We start from the raw sequence: 22,802 nt of genomic DNA, 5'->3' as shown, positions 1-22,802 counted from the left end.
TGTCATACCAGGTACTTCAGGAAACACATAATAGGGTACAAAGTAAGACTATATCTCAAAAATAACTTGACTGAGAAAGAACTAGAGCATGTCTCCAGTAATCAATCATCTACCATAGCAGTTCAGGGCACAGAGTATAAACTCCAGTGCTGCCAAAACAAATTATGATCCAACTGTAAAATCTGGTATAAGGTATGGCTTAACAAAATTAGGAAAATCATTTCTTAGTGCACACATAAAACACTCGAATGACACGGGTGTCTCTGCTATGAGGACAAAGAGGCTCAGAACTGAGAAACATGCATCCAGGAACACAGCCGTGTCCATGAGCCATGGGACTGTCTTCCTATGTGAACTAAACTAACAGTGAAAACGGCAGAGAGGTAGTAGAAGGAGATGAACATTCTCACCAGGGTCAGGATGGTACACGTGCCCTGGCCTCGGGGTCAGATCTTCCAGAGGGAATGAGGCTGTGAATGTGTTGGACCTTCTGCATGTGTCTGTGTCGGACAAGGACCATGGAGCCACTGGCCCACATCATGAAAACTAAACACATAACATCAATGGAAGAGAATAAGGCTACCTGTAATGAAGTTGTAAAGGATTGTGGTTGGCCTGAGGTTCAGTATCTATGATGCATACTCACAGTAATATTTCATTTGTGTCTTGAGCCAATCACTCTCAGAGGCACAGAAACATTTACAAGGAGCTGCAGGATCCAGAAAAGGGAACCACAGAATACAAAGCACTTGGGAAATCTAGTAGTGATCTTCCACCAAGCATTTCTAGTGCAAAGCTTTGAGACCTGAAAGCCACTCAGAAGGCAGGTGGTATTAAGAAAAACCCCTCTAGCTACTCTGTTGAAATACAAAACAACTTTACATGGGGCATCATCCAGGAAGTACTTCCATCCAAATCTTGCCATTATCTTAGGGATTCCCCTGGATAAAACAACCAAGTTGTTGGCAAAGACCAGATGGTGGCAGATAGGGTCTGTGGGCTTCATCTTCTGTCCATCCAGTGAGTAGCTATAAAAGTATAGTGTAGCTATAAAAGCAAAAAAGAGAGGAGTTCCCCAGGATCCCAGCTGTACTCTCAATGAGGAAGACAACCCTCATCTCCATGTTGGCTTGTGTCTAGGAAAGAATTCATTTTATTGTGAGACAAAAATACATGAAAATAAACAAATAACTATGACCATGCTAGCTAGCTGGGCACTGGTGACTCAGACCTTTAATTCTAGCTACTCAGGAGGCTGAGATCTGAGCATCATGATTCTAGATCTGAGAATTGTGGTTAGACGAAGCCAGCCCAGCCAGAAAATTCCCTTCACACTCTTACCTTCAACTAACCACTCAAAATCAGAACCAGTGCTTTGGCTGGAAGTGGTAGAGCAGTAGGCTTCACATTGCACCAGGCTTTAGTTCAAGACACTTGGCAATAAAAAAAAGCTATCCATGCCATGTAGCACTAATCCTTGCAATGCAGGAAGCTGAGTTCTGAGGATCACATTCAAGCCAGCCTAGGCAGGTGATCTGTGAGAGTCTCATCCCCTGAAATCAAGACATTGGGTCAACATGTTGCTAAAGTGGTCACTGGCACCATGTTGTCTTGGTTTTGGGGGAAAGTGAATTCCCACACACAGATAATGAGGGCCTGACTTCCTAGAGGCAGTAACATGGACTTGGAAAATAGATCCTAGACCTGTCAGTATGATGCCTTGAACTTGACCCTTGATCCCCCATGACACTACCCCATGACCCTGACCCTCTCTAGGCCTGGACCAGCTCTGGCTCCATTATGCCATGTCTCCGGCTCCTGCTTTCCTCTGGTCACCATGGCATCCCATTTCAACTCTCCATTGGAGCTGCTCTGGTTTGTTGATGTTGTTTTTCAGCTCTGTCTCCTATTCCATGCCTCTTTTCTGAAGTTGTAAAGTGTATTTGAGGGGCTGCAGGTCTTTGTGACACAAGTCTACCTGCATTCGTCAGCTCTCCAATAAGACTCCCTAGTCAACCTCTCAAAATGTAGCTTCTCTGTTTCTCATGACTGAGTTCCCTTACCACACATTAAGCTACAAAAAAGCCAGAAGTTGTGCCATATTGCAGTGGTAGAGTGCTAGCTTTGGGCAAAAAAGCTAATGCACAGTGGCTAGATCCTGAGGTCAAGCCCCAGGACCAACAACAATAACAACAAAACAATTCCATGAAATGTTATTTAAGAGCATGCTTAGTGATACACACAAATACTTGATACAATGGGGAGACATCAACCAACGTCTGCTACCTTCAGGAGTCACACCTTACTCATAAAAATAAACACATTTTGAAGGTGAAATGCTGGAACAAAATCCACCTAGCATTTGGCGTCCTTAAACAGGCAGGAGTTGCAATCCTAATATCAGATAAAATAGACTTTAAATAAAAATTAATGAGAAGAGATTAAAAAAAAAAAAAGGTTGCTACATACTAATTAAGGGATCTCTCCTTCAGGAGGGTATTAGAATTCTAAACCTCTATTTGCCAAACACCGCAGCACCCAAATTCATCCAAAAAACAATACTTTCCCTCAAATCTCACATTTATCTAAAGACATTAATTGTAGGGAACTTAAACACACCATTATCCACACTACATAGATCAAGTTGGCAAAAACTCAACAGAAAAAGCCCAGATCTTAACAACTGCATAGATCAATTAGATTTAACAGACATCTACTGAATATTTCACCCAGCAGTATCAGAACACACGTTTTTTCAGCAGCACATGGTATATTTTCCAAAATAGACCACATTTTAGGTCACAAAGCAAACTTGTCCAAATTCAGAAACATTGAAGTTCTACCTTGCATTTTCTCAGACTACAAAGGAATAAAATTAGAACACAAAAAGCCACCGAAGAAAGTCCTGTAACACATGGAGGATGAACAACACACTGTTGAATCACAAGTGGGTCATGGAAGAGATTAGAAAGGAAATTCAAATGTTCATGATATTCAACAAAAATGAACACAGTAACTACCAGCTCCTTTGAGACACAGCAAAGGGAACTCAGAGGCAAGTTTATAGCTCTGAGTTTCTACATCAACAAATTGGAGAGATTTGAAAACAACAATTTAATGAGACATCTGAGCCTCCTTGAAAAAGAGCAGCAAGATAAAAACCAATCGAGTAGATGGAAAGAAATAATTAAAATTAAATCAGAATTAAATGAATTAGAATCCAAAAAAAACCATAGAAAGAATAAACAAAACAAAGTGGTGGTTCTTCGAAAAAATTAACAAAATGGACAGACCCTTAGAAAACCTTATCAGAAAAAGAAGAGAACACACCCAAATAAATAAACTCCGAGATGAGAATGGAAACATCACCACAGAAACAACCAAGATTCAGAATATTATAAGGGAATACTTCTCAAACCTTTATGCTAATAAGTTTGAGAACTTGGCAAAAATGGACCTTTTCCTAGAAAATATCCACATGCCAAAACTAAACCAAGATGAGTTAAACCATCTTAACAGGCCCATATCAAGCATTGAAATAAAAACAGGAATAAGAGACCTCCCATCTAATAAAAGCCCAGGACCAGATCGTTTTACAGAGGAATTCTACAAGGCATTCACACCAGAACTCACACCAATACTCCTTCAAATATTCAATGATATTGAAAGAGAAAGTTCACTACCAAATTCATTCTAAGAAGTTATAATAACCCCCAACCAGGCAGGGACTCATAAACCAAAGACATCTATAGATCCATTTCTTTGATGAACATTGATGCAAAACTTCTCAACAAAATTTTGGCCAATCGACTTCAACAATTCATCCAAAAAATCATACACCACGATCAAACAAGATTCATTTCAGGAATGCAAAGCTGGCTGAATACACGCAAATCAATTAACATAAGGCATGTGACAAGATCCAACACCCCTTTATGTTGAAGGTTCTGGAAAAACTAGGAGTCCACGGAACCTTCTTCAATACAATAAAGGCTATATATGACAAAGCTACAGCCAATATTATACTCAATGGTGAAAAACTAAAGCCACTTCCTGTAAACTCAGGATTGAGACAAGGATGCCCACTCTCTCCACTGCTCTTCAATCTAGTATTAGAATGCCTAGCTAAAGCAATAAGACAACATGCAAACATATAGGGGATCCAAATAGGGAAAGATGAAGTAAACTTCTCCCTCTTTGCAGATGACATGATCTTGTATTTAAAGAATCCCATGGACTCTGCTCCCAAATTACTCAAGCTGATTCAAAACTTTGGCAAAGTAGGAGGGTATAAAATTAACCCTCAAAAATCAATGGCTTTTCAATATGCCAACAATGAGAAAAGTGTGGCTGAAAAGAGGAAAGCAACTCCATTCCTAATAGACCCACGAAAAATAAATACCTAAGAATTAACTTAACCAAAGAAGTGAAGGACCTCTATGACGAAAACTTTAAAAACCTGAAAAAGGAAATCAAAACAGAACTTAGAAAGTGGCCTCTATCAGAAAGAATGACATTGCCCCATTTGTTAGGAAATGGAAAAACTTGGAAAAAATTATATTAAGTGAAGTAAGCCAGGCCCAAAGAAACATAAGTCCCATGGTTTTCCATATTTGCAATATCCAGTATATGTATGAGTCAAGCAGAAAAGGTCAGATAATGTGATGTTAGGAAAATGAACCCTTAGATATGTATTTTAAATTTTTCTTTCATGCATTTGTTTCTAAAGCATTTATAAGATTATCTCTTTGTTGCTTTGTATGTCCCTCCCCGACAGTATAACCCCTGCTTTCACTATATTTGATGTCAGCATAACTTGGGGAGGAGATGGGGAAAAACAAGTCGTTTAAGGATACAAGTGGACCTGTTGCAACAATGAGAAGTACAAGTTGTCATGTCGAAAACGAGCTTTACAACGTTGGTGCGGGGGTGGGGGGATGATTGGGTGGGGGCGTAGGGGGGGAGGCTGGGAAGGGATGTGAAGGGTAAACAAAGGAGGAGGCTGCAATGCTTGATAAGAAATGTACGCATTATCCTGCCCATGTAATTGTAACCCCTCTGTACAGTATGTTCACAAAAAAATAAAATTAAATTAAAAAAAAGGAAATAGAAGAGGCAATCCAAAAATTCATATGGAACAATAAAAGACCATGAACAGCAAAAACTATCTTTAACAGAAAGAATCGTGCTGGAGGAATATCAATACCAAATTTCAAACTCTACTACAAAGCCATAGTAATCAAAACAGCTTGGTATTGGCACAAGAACAGACCTCAGGACCAATGGAATAGACTTGAAAACCCAGAAATAAAACTAAAGTCCTATAGGCATCTAATCTTGGTAAGGAAGCTAAAAGAATAGAATGGAAGAAAGACAGCCTCTTCAGTAAATGGTGCTTCCAAAACCGGTTAACTACTTGTAGAAAACTAAAGCTAGATACTTATATATCACCTTGTACCAGAATCAATTCCAAATGGATCAAAGACCTCGGAGTCAAAGCAGACACTCTGAAAACATTACAGGATGGAATAGGAGAAACCCTAGGTCTCCTTGGCACAGGCCGAAGTTTTCTTAATAGAGACCCAGAAACACAACAAATCAAAGAAAGGTTGGACAAATGGGATTGCATGAAATTGCAGAGCTTCTGCATGGCAAAGGACATAGCTATCAAGATCAATCGAAAGCCCATGCATTGGGAGAAGATCTTTATTAGCCATACACCAGACAAGGGTCTCATATCTAAAATATACCTGGAACTTAAAAAATCAAATCCCCCAAAAACAAATCTTCAAAGAAACAATTGCCCAATAAATAAGTGGGCTAAAGAATTAAAGAGAGACTTTTCTGAAGAAGAAAGAAGGATGGCCAATAGACACATGAAGAAATGCTCAACCTCTCTAGTAATAAAAGAAATGCAAATCAAAATAACATTGAGGTACTACCTCATCCCAGTTAGAATGGCTATAATCAAGAACTCTAATAACAACTGATGCTGGAGGGAATGGGGACAGAAGGGAACCTTACTGCATTGTTGGTGGGAATGTAAACTTTCCAAACAATTTTGGAAAGCAGTATGGAGGTTCCTCAAAAGACTCCACATAGAGCTACCCTATGACCCAACAATCCCACTTTTGGGCATTTATCCAAATGTTCACAAACAAGACCACACCAAAGCTACCAGCACGACTGTTTATTGCAGCATTATTTACCATAGCTAAGTTATGGAACTAACCCAGATCCCCCTCAGTAGATGAATGGGTCAAGAAAAAGTGGTATATGTTCACAATGGAATTCTATGCCTCCATCAAAAAGAGTGACATTGCCCCATTTGTTAGGAAATGGAAAGACTTGGACAAAATTATATTAAGTGAAGTAAGCCAGGCCCCAAGAAACATTGGTCCCATGATTTCCCTTATTTTCAAAAACTAGTATATGTGTGAGTCTAGCAGAAAAGGTCAGATAAGTTGGTGTTAGAGGAATGAACTTCAAGATAAGTATTCAAAGGTTTTTTGTTTTTTTCCTTTCATGCAATTGTTTCTATCATATTTATAAGATGATTTCTATGTTGCTTTGTATATCCCTTCCCCACAGTATAACCTATACTTTCACTGTATTTCATATTGGTATAATTTGTGGAGGAGAATTGAAAAAAACAAATCGTTTAACTAGGGATACTGGTGGACCCATTGCAACATTGAGATGTACAAGTTGTTATGTCGAAAAACGAACTTAACAACTTTGGTGGGGGTTAGGGAGAGGATGAGGTGGGGGGAGGGGAGAAGTATGGAAAGGGATGGGAAGGGGAAACAACCAGAAGGCAACAATACTTGATAAGAAATGTACGCGTTATCTTGCCCATGTAATTGTAACTCCTCTGTGTGGTATTCTCATAATAAAAAGAACAAAAACAAAAAAAGAACAGTGCTGGAGGAATATCAATACCAAATTTCAAACTCTAGTACAAAGCCATAGTAATCAAAACAGCTTGGTACTGGCACAAGAACAGACCTCAGGACCAATGTAAGAAAATTGAAACCTCAGAAATGACCCCACACTCCTCTAGCAATCTAATCATTGATAAGGGAGCTAAAAAAATAGAATGGAAGAAAGATAGCTTCTTCAGTAAATGGTGCTGGCAAAATTGGTTAATCACTTGTAGAAAACTAAAGCTAGATCCTTATATATCACCCTGAAACAGAATCAACTCCAAATAGATCAAAGACCTCAGAGTCAATTCACACACTGTGAAAACATTACAGGAAGGAATAGGAGAAACTCTAGTTCTCCTTGGCACAGGCAGAAATTTTCTTAATAGAGACCCTGAAACACAACAAATCAAAGAAAGGTTGGACAAATGGGATTGCATGAAATTGCAGAGTTTCTGGATGGCAAAGGACATACCTAGAAAGATCAATAGAAAGCCCACGGACTGGGAGAAGATCTTCACTAGCCATACACCAGACAAGGGTCTCATATCTAAAATATACCTGGAACTCAAAAAAATAAATCCCCCAACAACAAATCTTGAAAGAAACAACTGCCCAATAAATAAGTGGGCTAAAGACTTAAAGAGAAACTTCTCTGAAGAGGAAAAAAGGATCGCCAATAGACACATGAAGAAAGGCACAACCTCCCTAGCCATAAAAGAAATGCAAATCAAAACAACATTGAGAAAACATCCCATGCCAGTTAGAATGGCTAGAATCAAGATCTCTAATAACAACAGATGTTGGAGCGGATGTGGACAGGAGGGAACCTTACTGCATTGTTGGTGGAGTGTAAATTTGTTCAATCACTTTGGAATGTAGTATGGAGTTTCCTCAAAAGTCTCTACATAGAGCTCCCCTAGGACCCAGCAATCCCACTTTTGGCCATTTACCCAAATGATCTCAAACAAGACCACACTGATGCTACCAGCACAACTATGTTTATTGCAGCATTATTTACCATAGCTAAGATATGGAACCAGCCCAGATGCCTCTCAGTAGATGAATGGATCAAGGAAATGTGGTATATATACACAATGGAATTCCATGCCTCCCTCAGAAAGAATGACATTGCCCAATTTGTTAGGACATGGAAAAACTTGGAAAAAATTATATAAAGTGAAGTAAGCCAGCCCCAATGAAACATAGGTTCCATGATGTCCCTTATTTGCAATAACTAGTATATGTCTGAGACAAGCAGAAACGATCAGATAAGTTGATTTTAGGTGAAATCAACCACAAGATAAGGACACAAATGTTTTTTTCTTTCATGTTATTGTTTCTAACATATTTATAAGATATTTGTTTGTTGCTTTCTATGTCCCTTCCCCACGGTATAACCTGCCACGCCACGTACACTTGGTTGAAACTTTTGGAATAAAAGGTTTTGGACAGGAGTGGAGCCTGGCATAGACTCAAGCCCCAGGCATCCCCCAGGAGTTGGTGGAGAACTGGATTCCCTAAAAAAAAGACAATCTGGTCAAAATTAACCCGTTGTTCTCTGAGAAAGAGAAGTTCCAGTGTGACTGTTGCTCACCACAGTGACCCAGGGCCCAGTGGCAGGATGCCTGCCCTGTGCCCTGACAAGTCCCACCTGGGAGAGCGTCTGTCCTGCCTCCAGGCCAATTCAGGCCTGCCATTGTGTACAACTCTTGTTTTCTCCTCTAACAAGCAGCTCAGTATCCAACCACCATGGGAACCCAGTCCGAGAGGCACAATGGAGAGGAAGCTGCCGAAGCAAGCGTTTAAAAAGGAACAGAGATCACAACAAGCAAAGCAGCCATGAAGATGTGTCTACAAGGAGTCCTTAGCTGGGTTCAGCAAAGAGAAGCCAGAGCAGGTGGGCGGAGCACTTCTATAAAACTGCCTGTGGTGGACAGATGGACTGATTTGACCTCGACAACAAAATAAGGGACTACAAGTTCAATGAATAGTCTCTGGCCAGAGAAACAAGGTCAAACACTTAAGTTTCTTCATTTCCAGTGGTTCCTGGTATTTCCAGCTGAGTGGACATCTTTCTGTGACCAATGGGTGCCACGCCACCTTCTGCGGAGTCTGCGTGAGAGATTGTGTTGGACAAAGAGCTTTAAGGAAGCATGCCCCCAGGAAGGGGGTGTTGGTTTAAGGCTTCCCATACACTTGGCTACACCTTTATAGCCTCTACCTTTATTCTTACTATATTCTTCTTGGCTGTACATTCGTTGTCTTTATTTTCATTTTGACTATTTTTTCATTGATCCGTGAACAGAGCATGTTGTATTTTTCCAGTCCAATAGAGATGGCTTCTCTAAAGTAATAAAGACTAAGGCCAAAGATTAAATGTGGGCAATCCCCCAATCAATCTATCATCTGATGTGACGTTGCCTCCAAAAACTCCTACAACTTCACAAGCGGTTTTACAGCTCATAAATAGTAATTATAAAGACTTAAAATTTCTAGATATGTCTAATAGACAAAATCAATGAACTAAACTAAGTTAGAAAGAGTTATTCCAGTAGTTTAGAGAGTTCTAAAAAGAAGGGACCTCTGATTATAAAAGAAAAAGAAAGATTCTCCCAACAGTTATGATTAAGTTTAGTCCAACTTACATTATAGGGAATAGATGGTGTTTTCACACAAAATATAAAGTTAGTAACATATTTCCTGAACCAACCAAAAGCCATTTCCTTATACAGGAGCTTATAAAGATGAAATTAGTTGGATAAAATTAAAAAGAGTATAATGTAAGTACAGCCCTGTCTTAGGTTTGTTAATTATTAAACATAAAAAAGGCTAAATAGATGACGTATTCTATTAAACAATATGCTAGACTTGTTTCACACCACTTAGCTTAAACAGTTGGTGGAATAGTCATTAATTTTCATGTAATTCATCAATGCTTTGCCTTTTAAAAAAATGATTACGTGCTTAAATAAACAAAGAATCTATGTCACAATCACACACTGTATAAAAATGTTAATTCTCCTCAATAAAGATACACTCAGATGCAACTCTTTTGAGTCTGTGTCTGTTTGTCACTTCGCCGACTCCTTTACCCACCTATCCCGAGATCCCTGTCCCGTCGGTCCCAGTGCTCCGGCCGAGCTGGTCCGTCGCAGGTGGCGCCCAACGTGGGGCCCGAAACCACATGCAGCTTGAAGCTGTACAGACAGTTCTCGGGAAGGTAAGCTGTCTCTCCTCTTTCTCTCATTATTTTTCAGGCAAAGGATAGGACCTCGTCAGAGCGCTGCAGGCTCCCTGATAAAGGCTGATCAGGATAAGAAGACGAGCAGGTATTTAAAATCATGGGGCATTCCCAGTCAAGAAATAAGGAATTATTTCTCTCTGTGCTAAAACGTATGTTGGAAAGTAGGGGTAATCATGTTTCTAAGAAGGCTCTTGTGGAGTTTTATGAGTTTGTTTTAAGGGTTTCACCCTGGTTTCCTGAGGAGGGAAGCTTGTCTCTGCAAGACTGGAAGAAGGTTGGAGTGAAAATAAAAAGGTACTATAAAAAACATGGCCCTGAAGAAGTCCCCCCACCTGCTTTTTCAATTTGGTTACAGGTTAAGGACATGCTTACAGATGAGACCGAGATGGAACTCTTAGCTAAACAAGCTCAGTCTAAAAATAATGATGAGACTGCCCCTTTAACATCTGGTAAAGGGAAAAATGACAAAAATTATAATACTATAAACAAGGATGAGGCAGGAGGTGGTGTCAATTTGTTAGACGCTTTACCTGATGATGATTGCTATAAAGATAACGTTACTTGTTGGGAAACATATGAAGGGCAATTTGATTATGATGAAGGAGAGGATTGTTTTAGGAAAAATAAAATAAAAAGAGGTCCTATGGTGTTTCCCTCTACTCCTTCTGCCCCTCGTCCCTTTAACAAGGAAGTAAGAAATAGAGCTCACCCCAGAGCTTTAGCTCCAGGATTTATGGGAGCAATACAAGAGGCTCGTCAGCAAGGTGATCCATCTTTTTGCTTTCCAGTAGTTTTGTATGATGATGCTCCTCCTGATTGGGAGCCTCTTCCACTAAAGACTCTTAAGGAGCTTCAAACAGCTGTCAAGACTATGGGACCATCTTCTCCTTATACTCTTCAAATTTTAGACATGGTAGGAAGCATGTGGTTAACGCCTTATGACTGGTTCCAAACCACAAAATCTGTTCTCAGCCCAGGACAATATATCTTGTGGAGAACTGATTATGAGGATGGAGCTAGAAAAATAGTACAAAAATCAATTGTTAAAAGGGGAGGCACTAAACCAACCATGGGCATGTTGATGGGAAGAGGTGAATATACTACTCCCTCTAGTCAAACAGATATATCTAAAAAAATGCTTATTAAAATATCAAAATTAGCAATAGCAGCCTGGAAAAGGTTACCACCAGCTGAAGACAAAACCACAGTTTTAGCTGGTATTCAGCAAAAACTAGATGAGCCATATGAAAAATTTGTGGCTAGATTAGAAGAAGCCTTGCAAAGAATGCTTCCCCCCTCTAAAGGAATAGAGCTATTGCTCAAACAATTGGCATGGGAAAATACAAACTCACTATGTAAAGAACTCATAAGACCCATAAGAAAGACGGGATCATTACAAGATTATGTTAAAGCATGCATAGATGCCTCACCAACAGTCATTCAAGGAATGGCATATGCTGCAACAATGAAAGGAGAACCATTCAGTGCTTATGTACAAAAATTACATAAGACACGACCCCAGGCCGGAAATGGGGTCTGTTTCTCATGTGGCCAGTCAGGACACATGAGTAAAGATTGTCAACAAAAGCAAAATAAACTTAGTAACAGTAAGAAGGGTAAAGCGCCTGGACTTTGTCCACGATGTAAGAAAGACAATCATTGGAAAAATGAGTGTAGATCAAAATATCATAAGGATAAAACTCCCCTAACAACAGAAGAAAAGGAGACAAAAAACGGGAAGAGGGGCGCTCCCTCAGCCCCGTAAATGAAAGAGGGGAAACACCTACTGTTACACAAAATTCCCCTAAGGGATCAGTTCCATTAAATCCCTTGGCTCCTCCTTTTACAGTATGGGATTTGCCAAGAGCTACTCCAGGAAATGCAGGGTTAGATCTGGCAACAAAAAGAGATTACATTATCTCTATCATGGATGGTGTTCAGCTAATAGACACTCAAGTTCATGATCCTTTAATTAAAGGAACTGTGGGCTTGATAATTGGTAGAAGCTCAAATTATAAGAAAAATTTTGAGGTATTACCAGGAGTAGTTGATGCAGATTATCAAGGGAAAATTAAAGTAATGGTAAGGTCTTTAAAAAAAAATATACAAATACATAAAAATCAAAAAATAGCTCAAATCTTAATTTTAAATATTCCAAAACAAATCCTAAAACAAGATCGAGGCACAGGAGGTTTCGGTTCCACAGAAACTGTGGCCTGGGTACAATCTATTTCTAAGGATCGACCCATGAAAACTATAAAAGTAGATGGAAAACCTATTAAAGGTCTTTTGGATACCGGGACAGACCGAACATGCATTGCAGGAAAAGACTGGCCCTCATCTTGGCCAATTATGAAGACAGAATCTACATTAATGGGATTGGGTATGGCTAACAATGTTGCCCAAAGTTCAAAAATTTTAAAGTGGGAGTGTAAAAATAGATTTGGAAACTTTCAACCTTATATCATATCTTCTTTGCCCTTTACATTATGGGGCAGAGACATTATACAAAACATGGAATTAAAATTAGTTACTTCAGATTCTTTTAGTGTACAAAATTTTTCATAGGGGCCACTGATAAAAAGTTTGCTGATACAATATCATAAAAAAATGATCAGCCTGTGTGGGTTGATCAGTGGCTCCTAACACAAGAAAAGATACAGGCTGTAGAACAATTGGTAAATGAACAATTACAAAAAGGACATTTAGAGGAATCCAATAGTCCTTGGAATACTCCAATTTTTGTAATTAAAAAGAAATCTGGGAAATGGAGGTTGTTACAAGACCTCAGAGCCATTAATAACACCATGCATGACATGGGGGCTCTTCAGCCAGGACTTCCATCTCCTGTGGCTGTTCCTAAAGGACATTATATAATAGTTATTGATTTACAAGATTGCTTTTTTACAATAAAATTGGATCCTAATGATTCTCAAAGATTTACATTTAGTGTGCCCTCATGTAATTTGAAAAGGCCCTGACAGAGATATCAGTGGAAGGTCTTGCCACAAGACATAAAAAATTCTCCTACATTATGTCAAAAATTTGTGGATAAAGCTTTACAAAAAACTAGGGAAGAGTTTTCTAATGCTTATATTATTCATTATATAGATGATATATTAATAGCTGCTGAAAGTAAACATTTAACAGAACAAATTTTAAAACATATGATTGAACAATTAACCAACTTTGGTTTGCTTATTGCTCCAGATAAAATTCAACATAATAAACCTTTAAATTATTTAGGAAAAATAATACATGATGATTACATCATGTCACAAAAAATGAGTATTAGGCTAGATAAATTAAAAACATTAAATGATTTTCAAAAATTATTAGAAAATATAAATTGGGTTAGACCCTATTTAAAAATTACCACAGGAGAATTACACCCATTGTTTAAAGCCCTAAAAGGGGATTCTAATCCTAAATCTAAGAGACAATTGACTCCAATAATGTTAAAAAAAATTTCAATGGTGGAAAAAAAGTTACAACAAACAAAAGTGGTCCAATTGGACTATAATAAAGATTGGGATTTTATAATATTAAAGACATCCTATACTCCTACTGGATGTTTGTGACAAGATGGAGTTCTGAAATGGCTTCACTTGCCTCACACTCAAACAAAAATGATAGCTTCTTATATATACTTGTGCAGTCAACTTATTGTCAAGGCAAGGAGTCGATCCCGAGAGTTATTTGGAAAAAAAAATACATAATATAATTATACCTTATAATAAACAACAATTAAAAATATTATTACAAAATGATGATAATTGGGGATTAGCATTATTAAATTATACAGGACAAATAAAATTTCATGTTCCTCAACATCCTATATTAAAATTTGTGGAAGAAGTAAAAATTATTTTTCCATTAGTGGTAACCACAACACCTTTAAAAGATGCTCTAACAGTTTTTACTGATGGGTCCTCAAATGGAACTTCAGTGGTATACATTCCAGACCACCCCCCTATTATTAAAAGGGCATCTGATATATCAACACAACAGGCAAAAATTATTGCTGTAATTTTAGCCTTAACCACATTTCCCCAACAGCTTAATATTTACACAGATTCTAAGTATGTGGTTAACTTATTTCCAGCTATAGAAACAGCTCTTTTATCAGGACAATCAAAAATTATAGACTTGTTACAACAGTTACAAAAATTAATTCAACTTAAAAAAATATTTATTGGACATATAAGAGGACATACAAATTTACCAGGTCCTCTTACATTTGGAAATATGATGGCTGATTTATTAACTAAAGAAACCATCATCTGTAATACATTAAAAGTAACACAAAAGAGTCATACAATGCATCATCAAAATACATTAGCCTTAAAAAAAATGTTTAACTTAACTAAAGAACAGGCTAGACAAATTGTAAAAAATTGTGATTATTGTCCAGATGTATACCACCCATTAAAATTAGGAGTTAATCCTCGAGGGCTTAAACCTCAGGTTCTCTGACAAATGGACGTTACTCACATCCCAAAATTTGGAAAATTGTCTTATGTACATGTAACAGTAGATACCTTTTCTCACGTAATACATGCTTCAGCTCGTACAGGAAAAGCAGTAAAAGATGTTATACAACATCTAATGACTTACTTTCAAGTTATGGGGCTTCCCAAAAGACTAAAAACTGATAATACACCTGCTTATACATCACAAGCCTTTAAAAAATTTTGTGTAATGTGGAATATAGAACATATTACAGGAATTCCTTATAACCCTCAAGGTCAAACAATAATTAAAAAAGTCACCAAATACTAAAAATCCAGTTACAGAGACAAAAAAAAACCAATCAATATTACTCCCCCCATCAAGCATTACAACATGCTTTATTTATAATAAATCACCTTAATACTAATGAACAAAATCTTACACCTATACAAAAACATTGGGGCGAAATTGGATTGAAAGTTCATCCAAAAGTTAAATGAAAAGATTTGCTTACAGACACATGGAAAGGACCTAATATATTAATCACCTCGGGAAGAGGGTATGCATGTGTGTTTCCACAAAATGCCGAGTCACCTATCTGGATTCCTGACCGACTCGTGCGCCCCTACAATAATAACAAAAACCAAGAAAACAAAACAAAACAAAAAAAGACAATACAAAAGCTTAAAAGGCTTCACCCTTCTCTTCAACAGGCAAAGACAATAAAAAAAGTCCAATCACCAACCTGGGGACAAATTAAGAAGCTCACCCATTCTTCAGAGGAGATTGTTGTTTCTACAGAAAAGACTATCACTGTTAAAAATATGTTTCTTGCTATGCTTACTATTATGTCTGTACAGACACTGTCTGTTTCAGGAGAACAATACTGGGCATATGTTCCTAATCCTCCTCTTCTACATCCCGTGGGATGGGGGGATGAGGATATAATAAAAGTAATGACAAATAATAGTGACCTGCTAGGAGGGTTGGAGGACTATTCTAATTTTCATATGACCTCTCAAACAATTAACTATAAAAAAATGACAGATACCACTCCAATTTGTATAACGCTATCAAAAAAAAATCTCCCTGGGTGTTTGCCTATAAATTATAGAACATTTTTGACTGATGCCCCTGATCAATCCAATAATAAAAAGTTCAAAAAAGGATTGATGTGTGACACCCCTGATCGATTTCGTGATAAAAAGTTCAAAAAAAGACTGATATGGAAAATTGGTATGATGACATTAGGCTTTCATACGTATAATGAATCCTTTGTTATTTCCAAGAAAAATATACATTTAGATAACTGTTTACAAAAATATCATGACAAAGATCAATTTTGGGATACATTAATTACCTCACCAAAATGGTTGGAATGTGGATTTCAAAAGGCCTCTTTATTACAACCTTATGGGACACCAGATAGTATTTTTGATTTTTCTATTGCTAATCCCGATTATGATTATACTACCTACTTAAAACAAAATTCACAAAAGTTTAATGGCTATGTTCCTAATACATACGGGGAACCTTTAAAAAGATGGTTCACTCCAGGGTGGGTGGCTCCCATTTTGGTGAGTCATTCCCCTTTACACAATAAAACGGGTGTTCAGCCGGCTTTGTTCAAACTTTTTACAACAACAAACATGATTTTATTAAAAAAGCCGAAAGAAACTAAGAGTACTACAATTGGGGTAAGAACATGTGTGGGTTATCCTATGGGGATTTTAGCTGGAAAACCAGATAATATAATCATTATTAATCAAAAAAAATCATACTATATTAGTTATAAAAATTGTATTTTTACTAATTGTCTTCTTCTTTGGATAAAACATATTCTATAATTTTTATATTAAAAAGACCTTCGTATGTATTGTTACCTGTAGATTTACAAAATAATCCTTGGTTTAAAAATTCTGCTTTACAAATGTTAAAAACTTTGGATGTTATGTTGCGGCCAAAACACTTTGTTACAGCCTTGATTTTAAAAATAAGTGCTTTAATAACAATAATTACCTCTTTAGTAATTTCCACAACAGCCTTAGTAAATAAAGTAAATACTGCTCATTTTGTTAATGATTTAAACAAAAATGTTACATTAGCCCTAACAAAACAACAAATTATAGATAAAAAGTTAAAAATAAAAATAAATGCTCTGAAAAAAGCAGTTCTGGCTATAGGTCAGAAAGTTCAAAATTTAAAAATACAACTTTCAGTTAAATGTCATGCTAGTTTTAATTATATCTGTGTTACTCCTTTAAAATATAACTCTTCTTTTAATTGGAATGCCACCAAAAAACATCTGTTAGGAGTTTAAAAAGATAACGATATTTCTCATGATATAGAGGCTTTACAGGACAAAATTACAACAGTTAGTAAAGTTCATTTAGATGTAAAAAACTTACAGTCTTTGACAGAGTCACTTAAACATAACTTGGAGGCCCTCAATCCTCTGGATTGGATTCATATAATAATTATAATTGCAATTGTCGGATCAATTCTCTTAATTCTTATTCTTATATTTCCAATCATTTTCCGCCTGATCTTTAAATCTGTCTCTTCTGTGCGCCAAGACATTCACGAGCTTCAATTAAAAAATAAAAAGGGAAGAAATGCCACGCCACGTACACTTGGTTGAAACTTTTGGAATAAAAGGTTTTGGACAGGAGTGGAGCCTGGCATAGACTCAAGCCCCAGGCATCCCCCAGGAGTTGGTGGAGAACTGGATTCCCTAAAAAAAAGACAATCTGGTCAAAATTAACCCGTTGTTCTCTGAGAAAGAGAAGTTCCAGTGTGACTGCTGCTCACCACAGTGACCCAGGGCCCAGTGCCAGGATGCCTGCCCTGTGCCCTGACAAGTCCCACCTGGGAGAGCGTCTGTCCTGCCTCCAGGCCAATTCAGGCCTGCCATTGTGTACAACTCTTGTTTCCTCCTCTAACAAGCAGCTCAGTATCCAACCACCATGGGAACCCAGTCCGAGAGGCACAATGGAGAGGAAGCTGCCGAAGCAAGCGTTTAAAAAGGAACAGAGATCACAGCAGGCAAAGCAGCCATGAAGATGTGTCTACAAAGAGTCCTTAGCTGGGTTCAGCAAAGAGAAGCCAGAGCAGGTGGGCGGAGCACTTCCATAAAACTGTCTGTGGTGGACAGATGGACTGATTTGACCTCGACAACAAAATAAGGGACTACAAGTTCAATGAATAGTCTCTGGCCAGAGAAACAAGGTCAAACACTTAAGTTTCTTCATTTCCAGTGGTTCCTGGTATTTCCAGCTGAGTGGACATCTTTCTGTGACCAATGGGTGCCACGCCACCTTCTGCGGAGTCTGCGTGAGAGATTGTGTTGGACAAAGAGCTTCAAGGAAGCATGCCCCCAGGAAGGGGGTGTTGGTTCAAGGCTTCCCATACACTTGGCTACACCTTTATAGCCTCTACCTTTATTCTTACTATATTCTTCTTGGCTGTACATTCGTTGTCTTTATTCTCATTTTGACTATTTTTCCATTGATCCGTGAACAGAGCATGTTGTATTTTTCCAGTCCAATAGAGATGGCTTCTCTAAAGTAATAAAGACTAAGGCCAAAGATTAAATGTGGGCAATCCCCCAATCAATCTATCATCTGATGTGACGTTGCCTCCAAAAACTCCTACAACTTCACAAGCGGTTTTACAGCTCATAAATAGTAATTATAAAGACTTAAAATTTCTAGATATGTCTAATAGACAAAATCAATGAACTAAACTAAGTTAGAAAGAGTTATTCCAGTAGTTTAGAGAGTTCTAAAAAGAAGGGACCTCTGATTATAAAAGAAAAAGAAAGATTCTCCCAACAGTTATGATTAAGTTTAGTCCAACTTACATTATAGGGAATAGATGGTGTTTTTACACAAAATATAAAGTTAGTAACATATTTCCTGAACCAACCAAAAGCCATTTCCTTATACAGGAGCTTATAAAGATGAAATTAGTTGGATAAAATTAAAAAGAGTATAATGTAAGTACAGCCCTGTCTTAGGTTTGTTAATTATTAAACATAAAAAAGGCTAAATAGATGACGTATTCTATTAAACAATATGCTAGACTTGTTTCACACCACTTAGCTTAAACAGTTGGTGGAATAGTCATTAATTTTCATGTAATTCATCAATGCTTTGCCTTTTAAAAAATTGATTACGTGCTTAAATAAACAAAGAATCTATGTCACAATCACACACTGTATAAAAATGTTAATTCTCCTCAATAAAGATACACTCAGATACAACTCTTTTGAGTCTGTGTCTGTTTGTCACTTCGCCGACTCCTTTACCCACCTATCCCGAGATCCCTGTCCCGTCGGTCCCAGTGCTCCGGCCGAGCTGGTCCGTCGCAATAACCCCTGTTTTTCTCTGTATTTGATATTGGTATAATTTGTGGAGGAGAAGGGAAAAAACAAATGGTTTAAATAGGGATACAGTTGGACCCATTGCAACAATGAGATTTATAAGGTGTTATGTCAAAAAATGAACAGGATGGACGGGGGGGGGGAGTGATTGGAAGGGGAAACAAAGGAGCAGGTAACAATGCTTGATAAAGAAATGTACTCATTACCTTGCCCATGTAATTGTAACCCCTCTCTATTGTATTTTCACAATAAAAAAAGAGAAAAGCCCACACATACACACACACACGCACACACACACACATATACATAATGTTGTTTGCTTACATTTGAATTACCACAATGAGATAAACACTCTATAGTAATTTAATACAATCAATACTTGTGAAACTTTTTTCAAATGCATAATACTTTTTAGCTTATCACAATTTAACAGTTAATGAAGAAAACTTAAATGTAAGGACTATAACTAGTGTGGAAATATGTATTCTCTGCTTTCTTTGTTACTGTTAATTATTGTAACTTTCCTTATTCCTTATTTGCTTACTAAACTAACAGTGAAAGGTCATTAGGCCATAATAACTACATTGAAATTTTCTATAACTCTATTTTATTTCAGTTCAGGCAACAAACTCAGGGTTCCATGTAGGCTAGTATGCCACTACTGATATACTCCCATGGCACTCATTTTGTCAGTTTCACACGGATTCTTACAGAATAACTTATGTTATCATTTAAACATTTTTTAAAAAAACATTATACTGGTCCTTGGTGGCTTATGCCTGTAAACCTAGATACTCAGGAGTATGACATCTGAAACCACAGTTCAAAGCCAGCTCAACAGGAAAGTTGAGATACTCTTATTTTTAGTTACTCCTGGGAAAACCAAAATGGAGCTGTGGTTCAAAAGAGTACTTTGCTAATAACTAGTATATGTCTGAGTCATGCAGAAAAGGTCAGATAAGTTGATGTTAGGGAAATGAACCCAAAGATATGTATTGAAATGTTTTTTTTCTTTCATGCGATTTTTTCTAACACATTTATAAGATTATTTCTTTGTTGCTTTGCATGTCCCTCCCCCATGGTATAACTCCTGCTTTCACTGTATTTGATGTTGGTATAATTTGTGGAGGGGAAGGAAAAAATAAATCATTTAAAGAGGGATACCGGTGAAACAATGAGATGTACAAGTCATTATGTTGAAAACGAACTTTACAACTTTGGTGGGCAGAGGAGGAGGATTGGGTGGAGGGTGGTGGGGGGTGGGAAGGGAGAGGAAGGGTAAACAAAGAAGGAGGCTACAATGCTTGATAAGAAATGTACTCATTATCTTGCCCATGTAATTGTAACCTCTCTGTACAGTATTTTCACAATAAAAACAAAAAGAGTATTGTGCTAGCCTTGAGCAAAGGAGCTCAGGGATAGCACTCAGTCCCTGAGTCCAAACCTAATGAATCACAAATAATGATTATACTACTGCTACTACTAAAGCTAATAATAATAACTTAAACAAAACATTGATCCAATATGTATGCAGTTGTATAGCCTGTAAGGTTGAATCAAGAGGTTTCAAGTTCAAGGTCAACCAAGGTAAACAGTAAGACCCCATCTCAAGTACTAGTTGGGTGTCGTGGTGTACACCTGTCATGGCATCCTGGTGTGAGGCTGAGATTGAGACGGTTGCAGTTATAGGTGAATCTGGACAATAAGATTTCCGAAGATATTAGCTCAACCAAAAAACTCTCAGCATCTAGACTACCATCTCTCGTCCTCGACACTTGAAGAAACACATTAGAGGAGTATTACAGGGTGGGATAATCTGGGTAAAAAAACAAGGCTATATCTCAACATCAACCAGAGTAAACAAGAACTAGAGCATGTCTCTAGCAGTACAGCCCCAGACTAGGGAGAACACAGCATAGAGTCTAAATGCCAGTGTTGCAAAGAAAAACTATGAAACCAAGTATAAAAGCTGATGTATCGAATTATGATTTTTCTTTTTATCTGTCATGGGTCTTGAAGTCTGGATCTGGACAATGTACCTGAGCTCTTCAGATCAAGGCTAGCAATCTACCACTTGAGCCGCATTGCTGCTTCTAGTTTTCTGTTGGTTCATTGGAGATAAGAGTCTCCCAGGCTCTCGGGCTGGCTTTCAACCGTGATACTCAGATCTCACCCTCCTAAGTAGCTAGTATTACACATGAGTGAACAATCAGCTTGATGATATTCTTTAGTGTAGAAATAAAACACCTGTTCAGCTTGATAATATTCTTTAGTGTAGAAATAAGACACCTGAGTAATACGAGTGTCTCTGCTGATGAGCACAAAAGGGCTCAGGACTGAGAAACACACACCCAGGAACATAGACGTGTGCATCCACACAATCTGGTATTGTATTTAGACCAACACAAAGAGTGAAAATGGCAGAGAGGCAGTAGAAGGAGATGAACATGCTCACCAAGAACAGGATGGTGTGCATGACCCTGGCCTTATGGTCAGGTCATGGGGTGAATGCAGCTGTGAATTTGCCAGACCCTCTGCTTGTGTCTGTGCAGGACAAGGACCATGGAACCACTGGCCCACATCTGATAACCAAGCACATAATACCAATGCAACACATAAAAAGACATGTAATAACATTGCAAAGGGTACTGATGGGCCTAGGGAGCAGTATCTATAACGCATGTACACAGTGACAATTTGTTTGTATTTTGGGCCAATCACTGTCAGAGGCACATAAACATTTACCAGGATCTGCAGGATCCAGAAAAGGGAACCACAGAATCTGAAGCACTTGGGGAATCTACTATTGACCTTCCACCAAGATTTTCTAGTACAAAGCTTTTAGACCAAGAAGCCACTCAGAAGGCAGGTGGCATTAAGAGAAACCCCTCTGGTTGGTATAATTTGTGAAAGGGAAGGGAAAAAACCAAATCGTTTAAATAGGGATACAGGTGGATCCATTGAAACAATGAGATGTACAAGTCATTATGTGGGAAACAGGAAGTTTACAACTTTGGTGGGAGGGGGGCGGAGGAGGATTGGGTACAGGGGCAGGAGAGGATGGGAAGGGATGGAAAGGGGAAATAAAGGTGGAGGCTACAATGATTGATAAGAAATGTACTCATTACCTTGCCCATGTGAGTGTAACCCCTCTGTACAGTTTTTTTCAAAATAAAAAAATAAGAGAAACCCCTCTGGCTACTCTGTAGAAATACAAAACGACTTTACATGCAGCATCATCCAGGAAGTACTTGCATCCAAAACCTGCCATAGTCTGAGGGATCCCTCTGGATAAAACAACAAAGTTGGTGGCAAAGACCAGATGGATCAGGATGGGGTCTATGGGCCTCACCTTCTGTCCAGTGAATTGGGTATAGCCATAAAAACAAAGGAGACAGGAGTTCCCCAGGATCCCTACTGCAGTCTGAGTAAGGAAGGCAATCCCCATTTTCATGTCATTTAAACATCTCAGAAATAAATGAGTTTATTGTGAGACAAAATCTAACATTAAAACAAACATCTATCTGGGAGAGGTGGCTCACGCCTGTCATCCTACCTACTCAGAAGGCTGAGATCTGACGATCTTGGTTCATAGCCAGCCCAGGCAAGAAAGTCTGTGAGACTCTTATCTCCAGTAAATCACTAGAAAACTGGAAGTGGTAATGTGCCTCAAGGGTTAGAGCAATCGCCTTGAGTTGAGTAACAAAGGGATAGAGCCCAGGATCAGCATTCAATCCCCATGACTGACCAAAAAAACTCCAAAACTATAAATATTACAGCTAGCTGAGTTCTG

At 38.1% G+C, this 22,802-nt stretch overlaps 1 protein-coding gene across 1 annotated transcript; it reads right to left on the bottom strand.

The window, feature by feature from the left end:
- Positions 1-415: 415 nt before the first annotated feature.
- Positions 416-22,463, bottom strand: LOC138812406 (vomeronasal type-1 receptor 1-like). The gene is made up of 3 exons (XM_070000359.1): positions 22,238-22,463; positions 806-1,047; positions 416-583 (listed from the first exon to the last, which is right to left on the bottom strand). Exons 1-3 carry the CDS (start codon positions 22,461-22,463, stop codon positions 416-418), a joined length of 636 nt encoding a protein of 211 aa, XP_069856460.1.
- Positions 22,464-22,802: the final 339 nt, after the last annotated feature.

Source organism: Dipodomys merriami, unplaced genomic scaffold (genome assembly GCF_024711535.1).
Source record: "Dipodomys merriami isolate MVZ:Mamm:240054 unplaced genomic scaffold, mDipMer1.0.p SCAF_57, whole genome shotgun sequence".
Classification (NCBI taxonomy): Eukaryota; Metazoa; Chordata; class Mammalia; order Rodentia; family Heteromyidae; genus Dipodomys; species Dipodomys merriami.
The sequence above is the reverse complement of the archived record's forward strand: the minus strand, read 5'-3'. Positions and strand labels throughout refer to the sequence as shown.

What these genes read in the sequence shown, in the direction of transcription:
- LOC138812406 (XM_070000359.1), bottom strand. Translation starts at nt 22,463, where the DNA reads ATGAAAATGGGGATTGCCTTCCTTACTCAGACTGCAGTAGGGATCCTG. An exon ending in CTTCCTGGATGATGCTGCAT is followed by an intron (nt 1,048 to 22,237) that starts GTAAAGTCGTTT and finishes TTGCTTTTATAG; the next exon opens with CTACACTATACTTTTATAGC. An exon ending in GCCTTCTGAGTGGCTTTCAG is followed by an intron (nt 584 to 805) that starts GTCTCAAAGCTT and finishes ACTTCATTACAG; the next exon opens with GTAGCCTTATTCTCTTCCAT.